Genomic DNA, 16,902 nt, shown 5'->3' on the forward strand with positions numbered 1-16,902 from the left:
TAAAATATTATATTATAGAAACGTGTAGAACTGCTACCATCTACAAAAGATAAAGTATTTCGGTACGAGAACTGACATTTTTCAGTTAACAAAGTATCCTGCCTCATAAATACTAATACTACTATAAATACATATGATAATACTATTAATACTAATAATACTACTATAAAAACACATAAATAAATAATACTAATAAATACAACGTCTGACGTTTGGAACAGACCAAACCGTTTGAAAATCGACGGAAGGTCCAGCGAGTTATGGTGATTTTAATGCCTCCACAGACATGCAGTACCAGCGGCAGGGGACGCGGCGGCTGCACCCACGTGGCCGTTCACCTCAGGTGTGTGGGGCTGGCAGTGGACCAAACCACCGTGAAGCACAAAGAGGGGGGGGACGCAATCTTTCGAAACCTAAAAAAAAACAAAAAACGTTGTTTTGCGCAGGTGCTTTCAATGCATATTATTACATTATTTCAAATGATATAGTTATTTTTACAATGATATATTAAGGGGGACGACTCCCTGCTTAATTTCCGCCCCTGCCTCTTGGCGAAGACATCGTGAGAACAGCCCTCGGCCGACACTCACCGTAGCCGGGTGCTGACCCCACGACCTTTAAAGGTGTCCGTATACTCATGGTGAAACGGAAGTATGACACAAGGTCAACCAGCGTTTCCCACTGGTCCGGATATCAAACCGGTGGGGAACAGCCGGGAAGAGGAGTTCAACGTGCTTTCCAGTTTGTTTCCTCACTGTGTCGTTGTGAACACTCCCCGCATTGACTATCATGAGTAACGGTGCTCGGGGACATTTTCTGCGTTTAACGAAGCCCTTTCCTCTTTTCCAGCGAACTGGCCTCCCGGGGTGCCAGCACGATCACGGCGGAAGTGCAATTTTTATAAGGAAAATATATGTTTGTTTGTTGTTTTTTTTGTGGTTGTGAACACACTTTGCATTGGTGATTTTGACGACGGGGTTCAGGAACATGTTTCTTTTTTTTTTTTTTTTGTCGTCAGTACGCTGGCTACTTTGCAGTCTCCCACGACACATCACACGTCGGTGCTGTCCGGAAGGTCTTCATCCGGCTTGGTTTTCAAGGCGAACCGAAACAAAGCGGCAGGCAGAGCACTCAGGGTGTGGCCCTGGGAGAGGCCATTTAGAATATCTTGTTTTCATCGCTTGTCATACGAGGGAGAAACGAGAAGGTACGCCGCCGCTCCTTACTCCAGGCGCGGCGCCGCGTTCGCCGCCACAGGCAACCGGAGCACGATGGCGCTTGCGTTTTAAACTGTACGGGTCACTTTTTTTTAACTGCGACTTTCGTCCCCCCAAAGCCAGCCCGGACGGAGCCCGGCAGGGGGCGGGCAAAGATTTTACGCATTTAATAAAACATTGCAGTCTCACTCTGTGTTTAGAGCGTCTTCTTGAGCGCGGCGATCGTGAACATTCATACGCAACACTGTGCGGGCGCCGTCCCAAAAGTCGGAGACACTTCCGCCCACACATGCGGAAATGCAAAAGTCGAGCAAAGCCACCCTGGAAGGCCTTTTCCCCGGCCACCTAAAGTCAAAAAACAATCCCCCAAAAGAACGGGTTCCCCGCGACCGAAAGCCCTTCACGTACGAGCCGCGGCGAGGAGCGGGCGCCTTCACGCGGGAGGCGTCGGTACGTATCTGTTCTGTCCCCGCCGAGCGTCTGTGTGTTCGCTGCTGGGTGACGCTCTTCTATCCACGGACAAAAGCAATCAAGGGAAATTCGGGAGAGAGAGAGAGAGAGAGAGAGAGAAGGAGAGAGAGAATACCTGTTAACTTGGTCATTGGTTGGAAACAGGATGCATCAACATATAATTGTTAATCCCAAAGATACGAGGTAACAGGGCCCGCTCTCCCCTCCCTGGTGACAAATTAATCGCCCCCCTCTCTCCAACTCCGTCTGTCCCCCCCTTGCTCCGTCACCCTATCAATCTTTTTCCAATTACCTGCACTGTCTATCCGCAAATCCATCATAATCATTTCCATGGTAACTGCTTGCATCCTTCACTAGACCATGCCCATTGTTCAACGTAATTATGCACCAAAGGGGAATCTTTTCCCGGGGAGGAGCACAAAGGGAGAGCGATCCGGCGGGTCGCGCACACGCCGCCTCTGCTCCGCTCGCGGTGACGTTCTCGCACCTCACCTGTCCCACCCCCCACCCGACCGTCCGCAAGTTTTTCCAGGGCTTTTGAAAGACGCCGGGCGGATTGATTCCTGTCACCGTTGATTCACTCTCTCCTCTTATTTTGCAAAGGCACATTGCAAACTGCGCCGTGAGCTCATTATCCTCTGTGAGTGCCTGAAAAGTCTTCAACGCTCTGGAGACGGTCGTCGATGGCGGTGTAGGAGACAGTAGTGACTGCAGGACAACAGTGGATAAGTTAGATAGATAGACAGACAGACAGACAGACAGACAGATAGACAGATAGATAGATAGATAGATAGATAGATAGATAGATAGATAGATAGATAGATAGATAGACAGACAGATAGATAGATAGATAGATAGATAGATAGATAGATAGATAGATAGATGCTTCACAATACACTCACACACTCAAACATGCACACAGGTGAATGCACGCACAGTGCACACAACAAAGAGAGGGAGAGAGACAGGTTGGAGAGAGAGAGAGAGAGAGAGAGAGAGAGAGAGAGGAGGCAGGGAGAGTGGGTGGCATGCACACACACGCACACACACACATTTAATATTGAATGTTTATAGTTGTTTGTCAGCCTGTCGCTTCCTTCTTTCAGAACCAATGGAGTGAAACATTTAAAATGGGGTGTCACAACAATACCTTCACCCACGTGAGTGTACGCAAACACTCAGGCACAGGCCGTGCACACACACACACACTCACACACACATACACACAAACACACATACACACAACTTTGTCGTGCACTTTGGCATAACACTGCTGTTGACTCAATCGCAGACACATTGAGGCTTGCAAAAATAACACACATAGGCTGCACACACACACACACGCACACACACACACACACAATAAATCATTCTCAAACACACACAGTCCTGCTGGAGTCACCCCTCCAGATGTAATGTACATACACACAGATGCAAACAGTTACTCATCTCTTTCTTTCAATATCACTTGTTTTTTACGAGTGTGCATACGTGTATCTGTGTAGATAGATAGATAGATAGATAGATAGATAGATAGATAGATAGATAGATAGATAGATAGATAGATAGATAGATAGATAGATAGATAGATAGATAGATAGATGGATGGATAGATAGATACTTTATTCATCTGCTCGGAGAAATTCAGGTGTCTAGGAGCTCACACAATGTAGATTGGAGACAATACACAACAAAATAAGTAATACAGCATACACAGGGTTAAAAATACAATTGCTTTATAACGTGGTAGTCCTTGAACATTATTGAACAGAGTCCACTGGTTCAATTATTGCATAGAGTCCAGAGTCCAGTTGTTGTGTATGTATAAAAGATTCACATATTTTTGTGCACATAAAGAAATATACACATATTGCAATGGGCGCCTTTTCTAAAAGTGAAGTACTGTTAAGCGTATGAAATGTGCTATAAAATAAAGGTTATTATTATTATTAATTGTCTCTTTATTATTATTGTTATAATAATAATTATTATTATTACTATTTCTCTATCTTTCCCTCTCTCAAACACATACTGGACCGGTTGAAAGCAACTCACACGCACACACGCACACGCACACGCACACGCACACACTCCTGCGGAGAGGAGGCATTGAATGTGTATTTGCTGACTGGAGATAATTGATATGTAATGGTGTGAATCTAATTTGCAATACAGTGGCTTTGTTATTCATCGTGAACGGCTGCGATCGTTATCTGCAAAGAAACGCGCCCGTCCCCAGGGACAGAGAGGGAGAGAGTCCCGCAGAACAGGAGCATGTTTATCCGTCAACCACGGTGTCTCCGTGTGACTTATTTCTGAGGATTGTTGTCAGAGTTGTTGTTAATTGTCTCTTTATTATTATTTTATAATAATAATAAAGAGACAATAATAAAGAGACAAACAACTATGAATAATAATAATAATAATAATAATAACAATAATAATAATAATAATAATAATAATAATAATAATAAACAACAACAATTTTTATTATTATTATTATTGTTATTATTGTTATTATTAAGTTTATTGGTGAGACAGGATGCTGCTTAAAATATACTACAGTTGAACCTCAAATTAGGAGGAGAAAGAAAAAGAAAGAGAGAGGGAGATAAGAGGTCTGTATATACAGTATATATATATTTTTTTTTAATCATAGGGTAAAGTTTGCATTTACTTCTTGTTAGTCTTATCTCCGCCTGTTCATGTTTACATCCACGAGTGCAACGTTTACGCGTTTCTGTCTTTTTACCTGCTCACCTTGACTTGTTACCTGGATTTCAATTCCCCACGTTTTGCTTTGCATTGAACTGAAGTGAAAACGAAAGAAGGAGGGGGAGAGAGAGAGAGGGGGGGGAGAGAGAGAGAGAGAGGGGGAGAGGGAGAGAGAGAGAGGGGAGAGGGAGAGAGAGAGGGGGAGAGGGAGAGAGAGAGGGGGAGAGGGAGAGAGAGAGAGGGGGAGAGGGAGAGAGAGAGGGGGAGAGGGAGAGAGAGAGGGGGAGAGGGAGAGAGAGAGGGGGAGAGGGAGAGAGAGAGAGGGGGAGAGGGAGAGAGAGAGGGGGAGAGGGAGAGAGAGAGGGGGAGAGAGAGAGAGAGAGAGACAGGGAGAGAGAGAGACAGGGAGAGAGAGCGAACTCCCCAACCGGGCCGAACCTGACCTGACCCAGGGGGCCCTACCGCGCCTGGTTGGGGAGTGTTTTGTTATTGTGTGGTTAGTGACGTAGTAATCCCCCCACCGCCACCACGCGCGCACGCACGCACACACACACACACACACACACACACACACACACACACACACACTCCTCCCTCCTCTCGGATGGAGGAGGAGTGTGTGTGTGTGTGTGTTTCCTGTGCTCGCTCACGCTCAGTGTTTATCGGCTCGCCATGGCGGAAGGACGCAGGGAGCAGCCGCCGCATCACCTCTCGCTTCCCCCGGCCAGCAAGCGCCCCTGCCTGCGCCCTGCGCCGCGGGGCCCCGGGCCGGGTCCCGGCCACGGCAGCGGCGGCTTCCACAACTCCCGGCACCGCTCGCCGGAGTCCCTGCTGGACTGCGCCGCGAAGGCGGTGGCGGAGAAGTGGGCCTTCGAGCGGGTGGAGGAGCGCTTCGAGCGGATCCCGGAGCCCGTCCAGCGCCGCATCGTCTACTGGTCGTTTCCCCGGAACGAAAAGGAAATATGCATGTACTCGTCGTTCCAGTGCCGCGCGGTCGCCGGCGAGGAGTTCCCCTCGTCGTCGCCGGCCGTCGGGAGCGGAGCCGCGGCGTCCGGCGCCGCCGCGAACGGCGGCGGAGGACCTACCGCCGGTGCGGCGGCGGCGGCGGCTACCGCGGGGGCGGCAGCCGGCGCGGCAGGGACCGGAGACGGGCTGCCGTTCCGCCGCGGAATCAGACTACTGGAGACCGGCTGTGTGGAGAACGTCCTGCAAGTCGGTAAGAAAAACAGTTCACGCGGCGTCGGGATCGTGATTTAGTAAAAGAAAAAAGAAAAAGAAAAAAAAAAGAGCAAAGTGAAGCGCGTTCCAACCGCCGCCGGTGGAGGGCTTGACGGGAAGTTTTTGCCAACCGACGCGGAAAGTGGCAACCGCGCCGCTGTCGGTGCAGAAACACGCGTTTCGCTCCGAAGATCGATTTTATTCATGTGGAGACGTTTCAACCGCCGCTTCGGTTTCAGTTTTCAGCTTGTTTAGTGGAAAGAGGAAGGCACACGTAAACATTTTTCTTTTTAAAATCACGGATATATTTTGCTTATAAATAAATATACTGTTATTATTTTAGTTGATGTTTGTTTTGCACGGTCTTCGGGGGGTTCGCCCCGGTTCCCCCGCGCCCTGCTCCCCCGGTGGCTGCGTGTGACCAGTCAAAATGCTGGATCCGCTGTTTAAACATTAAAGGGCTGGAGCTGCAGCTGCGTCCTGCCCCGTGTGTCTGGAGCTGCGCTCCCAGGGCAATAATAGTCACGACAATAACCATAATAATAATAATCATGATAACGCAGTCCCGTTGTGTTGGGCCAGTTTTGCGTTGGGTCGTTAACTATCCGCACTTTTATTCCTCCTCCTCCTCCGTGGATCCGGAGCCACCAGTGTGTGTGTGTGTGTGTGTGTATGTGTGTGTGTGCGTGTGTGTGCGCGCCGTACAATAGCGTCCGTTTTCCGTTGGAATTCCTCGCTTTTTTTTTTTTTTTTTCCTCTTTCCTTTAATGGATTTGGAAGGCGGGTGGTTGGTTTACGCACAAACAACGACGGTTATCGGGTGTCCTGTTCTGATGAATCCAGCGGTAATCCGCTCGGATCCAAACCCCCGCAGCTTTTGTTTATTCGCTGCAACTCGGACAGGACAAAGGACCCGCAGCCACCAGCGTGGAAAATAATCTCTGCAGGCTTGTGCAAAAAAAAAACAAAAAAAAAACCCAAAACAAAAAACAAGAAAAACAACCACCGCTGGTTCGAGTGTTGTTTAATTATTTATTTATTTATTTGTTACCCACTTAAATAGAATTAATTTTATTTGTTTGTCTGCGCCCCCTCCCCATTGCAACCCTCCCAGTTGAGATGATCGATAACCGTCTCGCTGCCTTTCCACCCGAGCCCGTCGCGGCTGAAGAGCCTCCACCGTGGGCTCTTTTCCAAACAAAGAAGAGGCATCTCGCACGGCTCCACGTCGGTCCGAATGATCTGCCTTTGCATGCATCCGAGTCCCTGCAGCTAATAGGGGGACGGCTTGGCGTCCATCTAACGCCCCGCACCCCACAGGAAAAAAAACCCCAAAAAATCCCAAAACAAACAGAAAACAACACCCTTTTTGTGCATGGATGGTTTTTCCTAGGTGTAGAGATGCTGATAATGGCTTTTTAAATTATGCAATTGCAGCCAAAGAAAATCCGTCGCACGTAGAGCACCAACGAAGTTGGATGTGTTATGGTGTCCAGGCTGCCAGCGTGGTCCCTCCCCCCCGTGTGTGTGTGTGTGTGTATGGGTGTGTGTGTGTGTGTGTGTGTGTGTGTGTGTGTGTGTGTGTGTGTGTGTGTGTGTGTGTGTGTGTGTGTGTGTGAACCCAAAAAAAAAATAAATATATATATATACACACATACACCCATAGCAGCACTTTTATCACTAGGCCTAATGCTTTGCCCTTGTAGTGGTAGATCTCAGAGCGTATGTGTATAATGTTTTAAATAACTTTTCCCCTGCTTTGTTTCGTGACGCTCTCACACGCGGATCGGTAAACATGGCCGGCTTACACAAATACTTTCCCAAGACAGACGACACACATTTAAAGCTTTTTTTTATTTATTTTTTTTCCCCTAAGCCCAAACCCGCCCGATAGGAGCCAAGACCTTTCGATAAAAATCAGCCCAACCTGATGTTCTGTCTGGGGCCGATCAAGGGAGTTTATCAGCCTCCTCAAAATCAAACTACGTGCCAGCGACGGGAGGACGCTCTTAATGACTCTCAAGATTGGACCTTGGACATTTGTCTGGAACTTGAAAATGGCAGCTGAAGCGCCCCGGCGTATACAAGGGCACTTGGCGATAAGGTGGAACGCATTTGATACTAAAAGCCTGCAACGTGCCCATCCCATTCAATGTCAAATGAATTTTAAAAAGTCACTCGTTACGCGCCTCCCTCCCGCGCGCGCATGAGCGCGCGCGCGCGCACACACACACACACACACACACACACACACACACACACACACACACACACACACACACACACACACACACAGGTAATATGGGGCTCAAGTTGCACCCTCAATGTCTTAAATTCCTTCCCCCGGTTCAGTTGAGCGGTTGAATGCGATGCGTGCAAAACAAGGCTTAACACTTCCAGTCTTACCTGCCTCACCAGTGAATCTCTTCAAATCTCCCCCCCAAGGTCACTGAATGCATGGCTTTGTCTTTCTGTCAACAAACCACGTCTCGGAGCCAAATAGCTCCGAGACGATAAGATTTGAGCGCCGCCTCGTGCTCCGCCGTCCCCAGACCGCGGGAACTGGTTATTGCAGAAGATTGGAGTGGCCGACTCGCAAGTCACCAATCTGACTCGGCTCTAACTAATAGGCGCCGAAATATATTTTCCACGCTGGCGGGGTATGCGCGGCTGTGGGTTATTTTTTTATTTTTTTTTAACGCCTGTTCACAATGCCTTAACATGGCATTACACAATCAGTCACAACCGCAGAGCGCTGTGGTTATTTTTAACCTGATTGTGAGTTTTTTTTGTTTTTTTTCTTTCTCCTCCGATGAAAGGAACTTGAGCAACTGAGGCTTGTGATTGTGTGAGGGGCGTCGGTGCATCGCAGCGCAGACTTTCGACTTTGACCCAGAACGGCACGCCGGGATATCGCGGCGTGTTTTATCGCACCCGACACATTTCGGCCGCTGTCTCGGTTATGACATGGTGTAAAAGGTTTGCTCGTCCGGGAACACTTCCGTCAAGTAGAGGCAGAATCGGAGTTGGCGTTGCTTTTGGCCCTGGCAACAAACTCCTCGTGTGTGTGTGTGTGTGTGTGCGTGTGTGTCGAATAGCAGGTATTTGTTTCTTGTTACGGCTCCAGGTATCCGGGCTTAACCGTGCCAACTCAGAAACAGTCCATAAACAAATTGAGAACTCCCCTCGCAGGGTTTTCAGCAGCGTCGGTACCTTCGCCCCACTCGCACGTGGTCAACCCATGAATGTATTGGTTGTCTTGCCCGTGGTTATCACCGGGGCATCGGGAGCTCATATCGTCCTGGTAAACAAGGAGCTTGGCTCCAGACCCTGTTGCTCTTCAGTCCAGCTCCTCAGAACCCGGATGCCTGCCCGAACCAGCACGGCTCCTGTTTGTTCAGGTGATCTGCTACGGGATCCGGTGTTGGGAAAACGTCACCGGCAGTCGGATTCTCCACCCCGTTGTACTCTGTGAATCCGGTGTCCGGGTCACGGGGAGTTTAAGTGGAGGCTAAGGGACGTGAGAATTGGGGCGGGTGCAACCCCCCCGCTCCCTGCGATTTGAGGCGATTCCAGAGCGTCTCCCTGGTCCGTACATAATTGGTGACTCGGACACAGACGCGCCCTTGTCGAAGGTTCGACCCCCGATCATCATCGGGAGTTGCGCGAGAGCGAGAACGCTGCTCGTCGACTAGAGCGCGCAAACGAAGGTCTCTCCGAAGATGAACCGCCAGCGAACATGTTGCCCCGAACGCCGTTGTCAGTATACCGAGTGTCATGTATGTTCTCACGATGCATCATTCTCATTATAAAAATGAGGCGGCAAATTTAGAAACCGACGTGCACATTGCTCCGCGGTCGATCGACCACGGCGCCGTCGACCATGTGATGTTTGGACCAATTTGAGACGGCGGGGAGATCTGCAAACTGCGGGCGAACTGGTATAAAGTCCACCATGGGGGCTCACACACACACACACACACACACACACACACACACACACACACACACACACACACACACACACACACACACACACACACACACACACCCGTCCCACGTGGACTCCGCTCTGCTTTTCTCCATACCTGACCCTCACATTCTTTCTGTTTTGTCATTGTGTCTTTAGTGCGGCTAAAGCCAAATGCCCATTAAGTAATTGGTGTGTGTGTGTGTGTGTGTGTGTGTGTGTGTGGTATATTACAGACAGAAAAGTGCAGGATCCCCACCCTGCCCCCTACACTCGCTCCCCCCGCAGCCTCATACCGCACCACGGCGGCTTTGTCTTTGTCTGTCAGCCCCTGTTAACGGTAACACTGTGGGATTGAAGTGACTAGAGCTCATCAGCCGCTCATTGGCCCATGTGTTCATAATAATCTGCTCCCAGCTCCAAGTCATAATTAGAATAATCAAAGCTAAGTGTGCCCTGTATTTGTAGAGCCACACTCCCCCTCCCCCCTTATATATACACACACACACACACACACACACACACACACACACACACACACACACACACACACATACACACACACAAATCCCCCCCATGCCTTATAAAGTCTTCAGAAAGAAGGGGAGGAAGGGATAGAGACGGGGGAGAGGGGGTTCCTCTAGCTTTGAGTCAAGCGTTGGGATTATTGGGTCATGCTTTGTTACCCAGCTGTAGAAAAAAAACCCTTGTTCAGCAAAGTGTGTGTGTGTGTGTGTGAAACATATACTGTTTATGGCTGTTTGTGTACGCCCGCCCCTCCTCCTCAGTGGCGTCACATAAAGCTGTAACGGATACACGCGCCGGTCCTCTGAAGTGCCAGTGGAAAATAAAAATAAAAAATGTCGGCCAACGTTTTGAGGGCTAATATGAGGATACACAGGAGCCTGAGCTAATGCGTCAAATCAGTGTGTGTGTGTGTGTGTGTGTGTGTGTGTGTGTGTGTGTGCGCGCTTCCTCACTCGCTGGATTTCAGCATGACCCTTCATTTTGGCTCGTTTTATTACATTTTTCGTAATTTGCTTTAAAATTTTGCGCTTGGAAGGGGTTGTAACTTAGTGCCAGATGATTTGTTTGTGTTTTTTTTCTCCCTTGACGAAGTCACAACTTCATTTTAAGGTTAATTTTAAAGGTTGCTGAGCCTCACACTTCTCCCTGTGATGGCGCTGTGTGTGTGTGTGTGTGTGTGTGTGTGTGTGTGTGTGTGTGTGTGTGTGTGTGTGTGTGTGTGTGTGTGTGTGTGTGTGTGTGTGTGTGTGTGTGTGTGTGTGTGTGTGTGTGTGTGTGTGTGTGTGTGTGAGACTTTGTTAATATGTTTTGTTTCACTGTTGAGTCATTGATGATTTGCTTCAGCAACATCCCTGTGTGTGTGTGTGTGTGTGTTGTTGGGGGTTTGCCATAATTATGTGTGTGTGTGTGTGTTTGTATTGGAGGAGGGGGTGGGGTTGGTTGATGTGGAACAGTTTACACATTTCCGAAGTTTGTTAATAGTTGCTCAACAGCGTTCTGGTAAATGGGGAAGGGGTGAGATCACCCTGCGTCGGCAGTTTCCTCATCAGGATGCGGGGCTCGGGGGCTCGCGTCGGGCCCCCGCCTTTTCCACCCGCCGCTCTTTTCTCGACGCTTGTCCGCCGCGCTCTCATTTCCGTTGCGTAAAGTTGTCCTTTGTTACCTTTCTGGCTATTGTTGCGCCGTCTCCCCTAGCTGTCTCGTCCGTCCATTCCGCCCCGGCTTACATCCCTCTGTCTGCCCCCACCCTCCACCTCCATCCCCTTGTGTGCGGCACAGGCTACTACACTCCTCCTTTACATCATCCTCGGGCTGCGCCGCAACCAGGTTTGAGACCCGGTCCCTGCCCCCGGCGGCTTTGTGTTACGGCGACTTCCTGTGGGACGGGAGGAGGCTGCTGAGTTACGTCTTTTGGTGATTTTGTTTGGAGGAGATTTATGGCACGGAGTTGATGACGGGAAGTTTTCCCAGCTTTTCTTTTCTTTTCTTCTCCCTCTTCACGCTGTTCAACAATGTCTCAGGTTCTCTGCGGGAGGAGGGGGGAGGAGGAGGAGGAGGAGGAGGAGGGGCGGCGGCGGCGGCTGGTTTGGTGCGTCCGTAAGACACTCTACCTGCTGGGCGTTAATTGTACTCATGTCGTCTTTGACGCGGATTTCAATGGCGGATTGATGTTTCTGTCTGTCGGCCTGTCTGTCGCTCAACATGTTCAGCGCCGCCACTTCAACGCACACTCGTTCCAACGAAAAATACTCTCGTATTCTGTCTTCCATCTCTCCACAGTGCACCCAGACAGACAATATTTAATCAGCGTAATTAATTTCATGCCCACTCCACTCCACAAAGGAGAAAATCAGTTGGAACAACCGCCAAGCGAAGGCTCTTATTAGCTCTGACAAGAGACTGCAGGGTACGGGCTTTGTTGTTTTGTTGTTATACCCATCAAAGGCACAGGTGTGTGTGTGTGTGTGTGTGTGTGTGTGTGTGTGTGTGTGTGTGTGTGTGTGTGTGTGTGTGTGTGTGTGTGTGTGTGTGTGTGTGTGTGTGTGTGTGTGTGTGTGTGTGTGTGTGTGTGCGCGCAAAGAAAGGCTGCAGGTTATATGAAATCATTAATCAGGCATCATGGTGGTTTGTTTGTGGGCGAGAGCGCAAGGCGAGAGTCTGGTACAAACACAAGTTCAGCCTTTTCAGAGTTCACTGGTAGAGAAAGAATGTTGAATGTACACACACACACACACCGGGGAGCGGGCTCTCCGAACGGTGCCTAACGGGAATCTGTTTGGCCTCTACTGCAGCAAGCCTCAGCGAGAAAAAAAGTGTGTGTGTGTGTGTGTGTGTGTGTGTGTGTGTGTGTGTGTGTGTGTGTGTGTGTGTGTGTGTGTGTGTGTGTGTGTGTGTGTGTGTGTGTGTGTGTGTGTGTGTGTGTGTGTGTGTGTGTGTCCGATGAGCAGCAGGAAAGTCCCTCGTCGATGCCATGAATAGTGAGCGCTCCAAGCTGCTAGTACCACTACTCCTGAGGTATGCGGTTTACAGGTCCTTTGCTGCACACACACTGTGCTCCTTGTTCGGGTTCTCGTCTCACACACCCCCACCCCCCTCCCATTTGTTTTTACCTCGGGTGACAGATGTGCAGAATTGCCGATGGAGATCAGCTTTTACCCTCAAACTGTTGTTAGCGGTGGAGGGAGAGGGAGAGATCAATGGCGGCCTTGTCGTTTCTTCCAGTGTTTGAAGCCGATGGCCCATCAGCACCAGCCCACACTTGTCTTTTATAGGTGTGTGTGTGTGTGTGTGTGTGTGTGTGTGTGTGTGTGTGTGTGTGTGTGTGTGTGTGTGTGTGTGTGTGTGTGTGTGTGTGTGTGTGTGTGTGTTTAACATTGCAGTTTTCCACATTTGGCCCCTACCTGTGCCTATGTAAGGAGGAGTGTGAGAGAGAGTGAAAGAGGGAGAGAGACACAGAGTACCGCCCCACTTAAAAGGGAAGGCATGGGCAGACAGGCCTATTATGTCCTCGTTTGGTTGTAATTGCCTAACAAATGTTGGGCAAGCGAGATGGGAGAGGGAGGGAGGGAGGGAGGCGGAGGGGGATGTTTGACATGCAAAATGGAGACAAATCGCACCATTTGTGTAGGTCAGAGCCATTTCTGCCGGCGTCGCATGAAATCGAAAGGCTTTTTGTGCTGCAGCCAACTGTCCAAACTGCCCATTTTGCTTCACTTGGTATTTAATCCAATCGCATGAGATAATGCCAAATAAGTGCATGGCTTAGTTTATTCATACAAAAGCACCCGATGGAAGATTGATTTTTATTTTTTCCCCCCAAACCAGATGCGTACACTCTCCATTATATGGAGAGCGTACACAAGTGTGTGGATGTCTCTATTTTGGTGTTTTCGTAGAGTGCATCGGACCAGCAAGTGAACAAAATAGTGTCCTCCTCTTATTCCCTTGATTCTATTGGTATGTTGACATGGGAGCATCACAATCGCACTAATCACTTTGGTTTTTGTTTATTCTAAGTTCAGGTTAGACACAATTTGGGCCAGAATGAGAAAATCACCATTCGCTAAAAAGGGAATTTATGTTACCTAGACTGTTGTTACCTGGCCAGACCTAGACCTGGAATGATGCAGGCAACAGTTGCTCATTTAGGGACTCGATGTTCGCACAGAGCAGCCTACACATGGAGCAGAGGGTCCACAGTCATGCAGATGTGCTGGGGACGGGGGGCAAAACATGGCGAATTCAAACCAAAAACGTGCCTTTGTCCTCCAAACGAACACGCTAACAAGAGACGCAGAAATAGCCGCAGCCATTTACTTCCGACCATGGTAAATGGACTGCATTTATATAGCGCTTTTCTCGTCTTGCGACTGCTCAAAGTGCTATACAGTGCGTGCCTCACATTCACCCATTCACACATCCTTGGCGCCGTGCAAGGCGCACACCTGCTCAACATGGGGACAGTTAGGGGGTTCAGTGTCTTGCTCAAGGACGCCTCAACATGCTGCCAGGAGAAGCCGGGGATCGAACCAGGAACCCCACCCCCACACACACACACATACCCACACATACACTTGGCCCATTTGGCCTTCTCTCTTTTTAAACACACTATTCATCTCTGTTGGCCCATCGATTGCCTGATGGTTGAATAGAACTCATTCAAGTGTGTGTGTGTGTGTGTGTGTGTGTGTGTGTGTGTGTGTGTGTGTGTGTGTGTGTGTGTGTGTGTGTGTGTGTGTGTGTGTGTGTGTGTGTGTGTGTGTGTGTGTGTGTGTGTGTGTGTGTGTGTGCGGTCATTTTCTATTACAGATTTTCTTCCCTCCTACAGGCACCGTGAGCCTTTCATAATTGAATTCTCCATTGGCTCCAGCTCTGAACAATGGCGACGTATGTTTTCCAGTCTGGATCATTACCTCGATCGGCCTGAGGCGATAAAACCAATTGAGTAAAAAAATAAAAATAATAATAATAAATCTATCAATCAATCAAAGCATTATTTGATTGATTGAGAAGGAGGAAAGAAGAAAGCAGGAAGCGCTAATGTCGGAAAGATCAAGGCTTTTTCAGAGGCAATTAGATCCGATTTGACCTTTTTCCACCGCTCGCCGCCGTCTGCGGGGGCTCAGGTTGTGCTCTGAGCGGCGCGGCAAATGGCTTCCAGCGCAGAGCGTAGGAACACGGCACGGAGAATACTTTGGCCTTTTCACGCACGCACACACGTACGCACACACTCTTCAGTAAATGGCAAAGAAAAGACATAACCCAGAAATCTTGTGTTTAATGTATTGTCTTTTTTTTTTTGTTCATTTTATGCCACTTTAATAGTATAAGCCTATAACGGTATTATAATAGACATCCTCCCTGTGGAGAAGAGCCATTTATTGACATGGAACATTGGAACATTAAAAGGTCAGGTAGACATTTAATTTTCCTCTTTTTCCTTTGACACAAACACACTTTTTTTTTTTTTTAATTCTCCTGCCTCTTACTGGCCTAACAATAGTGCGGCTGTTGCTGCGACATTGAGGAGAAGGTGCCATGCAGCTCACTATTGTGCAGGATCCATCTCAGGATAAAGTACCACGCAGCTCACTATTGTGCAGGATCCATCTCGGGATAAAGTACCATGTAGCTCATTATTGTGCAGAGTCCTTCTTCCAGTACGATCACACCAGAAAAGCACTTCCATCCATTGACCTGCTTCAATGGCTGCAAAGCTGGAGACACCAGCGTGCTACCCCACCACCTCAACTCTTTGAAAGTAACAACCCTGGTTCCTGGTGGTATACGGATACGTTTTTGCTAATGACGGGGTGGCCTTTTTGTCTTCCTGTGAGCAGATGGGCGCATTAATTGGCAGGAAATGCCTGATTCTCTGATTCGGCAGCACCGAGGCCCACGGCGCGTGCTTTTTGTTGCGCAAACAGCCCCGTTCTCTTCCCCTCAGGTTCGGTCTCTCCATACCTCTCGTGGGCGTCCATTTCTCTTTTCCCTTCCCTCGTTCCTTCTCTCCGCACACACGCAGTGGAGTGCTTTTTCCTTTTTCAAGAAAGCACTTAGAAACAATCCGTACGAATAATTATGTCACTTAGAGCCCAAGTCCCCTATTATCCTTGTTGAGACTGTCAGTGAGCATTAGTGCACAGGGGCCGAGCACCACCCCCACTACACACCCCGACCCCCCACCTCCTCCTCCCGCCGGGTGGCTAAAGCCTGCTTTATAGTCACCGCAAGCGAGCCGTGCAGCTCATGGCGCGCGCACTGCAAGAGAGCACGGGCATATATAGTTGTTCGGTGCCGTGGCCATATTCTCCTGAAAGACAGGGGGCGCTGTGCAAAAACCACCAGCGGAAAATGAAAGAACTGCTGTAAACTTTACAGCAGAGGTCCTGACGGTCTGAATAACAAAGAAATAAACAGTACAATTTAAAAAAACATGTGTTAAATGTAATTTATTGAAGTCGGTGCAGGACTTTTTTTATATATAGTCATGAGTTTGTGAAAATTGTCGGTGTAAATATTAGAAAGAAGGCCCGAGGTATTAAATGAGTCCGAATCCTTTGACAGAGACGGCACTATCTCCTTCCATGAATTCAACGCTATTTGGTTATTTTTGTGGTGATGGGTGGCTCGACAGATTGTACCTGGGGACCTCTACACCCGACCTTCCTTCGGAAGGCGTCCATCTTGAATGACCCGACGCGCGGGTTGAGGGTGTAGTGAGTGTGAGCTGGCGTTCGTGTTTTGAGGTGGGGCGGGGGCTATAGCAGTGGAGACAAATGGAGGAGTGAAATTAAATTGATAGGAGCGGTCAAGTACACACACACACACACACACACACACACACACACACACTCTCCCCACAATACATGATTAATGTGGTCAACAGCCGTGAGCCTCAGTAAAGTCAAGACCACACACACACACACACACACACACACACACACCTCTCCAGAGGCCCCTGAGCCTTCTCAAAGCATTTCCATCAATCTCCTCTGTATTGCAGTCCCCAACACACACATATACACCCACCTCCACCTGCCTCACCCGGTCAACCACATTGAAAACAGAGGGGGGTGTGTGTGTGTGTGTGTGTGTGTGTGTGTGTGTGTGTGTGTGTGTGTGTGTGTGTGTGTGTGTGTGTGTGTGTGTGTGTGTGTGTGTGTGTGTGTGTGTGTGTGTGTGTGTGTGGTGCTGTCGGATGAGGGGATTTCCTGGGTGACTACCCTGCGTACAGCCCGACGTTCTGCTTTTAACGCCGAACCAAAATGCACAAAATGAATT

General features: G+C 48.9%; 1 protein-coding gene across 1 annotated transcript in view; it reads left to right on the forward strand.

The window, feature by feature from the left end:
- The first annotated feature begins 5,051 nt into the window (after positions 1-5,051).
- Positions 5,052-16,902, forward strand: part of zswim5 (zinc finger, SWIM-type containing 5) — a 52,699-nt gene continuing 40,848 nt past the window's right edge. The window contains exon 1 of the mRNA XM_080010945.1: positions 5,052-5,619. Within this exon, the coding sequence (XP_079867071.1) occupies positions 5,076-5,619 (544 nt within the window). The 5' untranslated portion in view covers positions 5,052-5,075. The remainder of the gene's footprint in view (positions 5,620-16,902) is intronic.

This window comes from Zeus faber (genome assembly GCF_960531495.2).
Source record: "Zeus faber genome assembly, chromosome: 12".
In the NCBI taxonomy this organism is placed as follows: domain Eukaryota; kingdom Metazoa; phylum Chordata; class Actinopteri; order Zeiformes; family Zeidae; genus Zeus; species Zeus faber.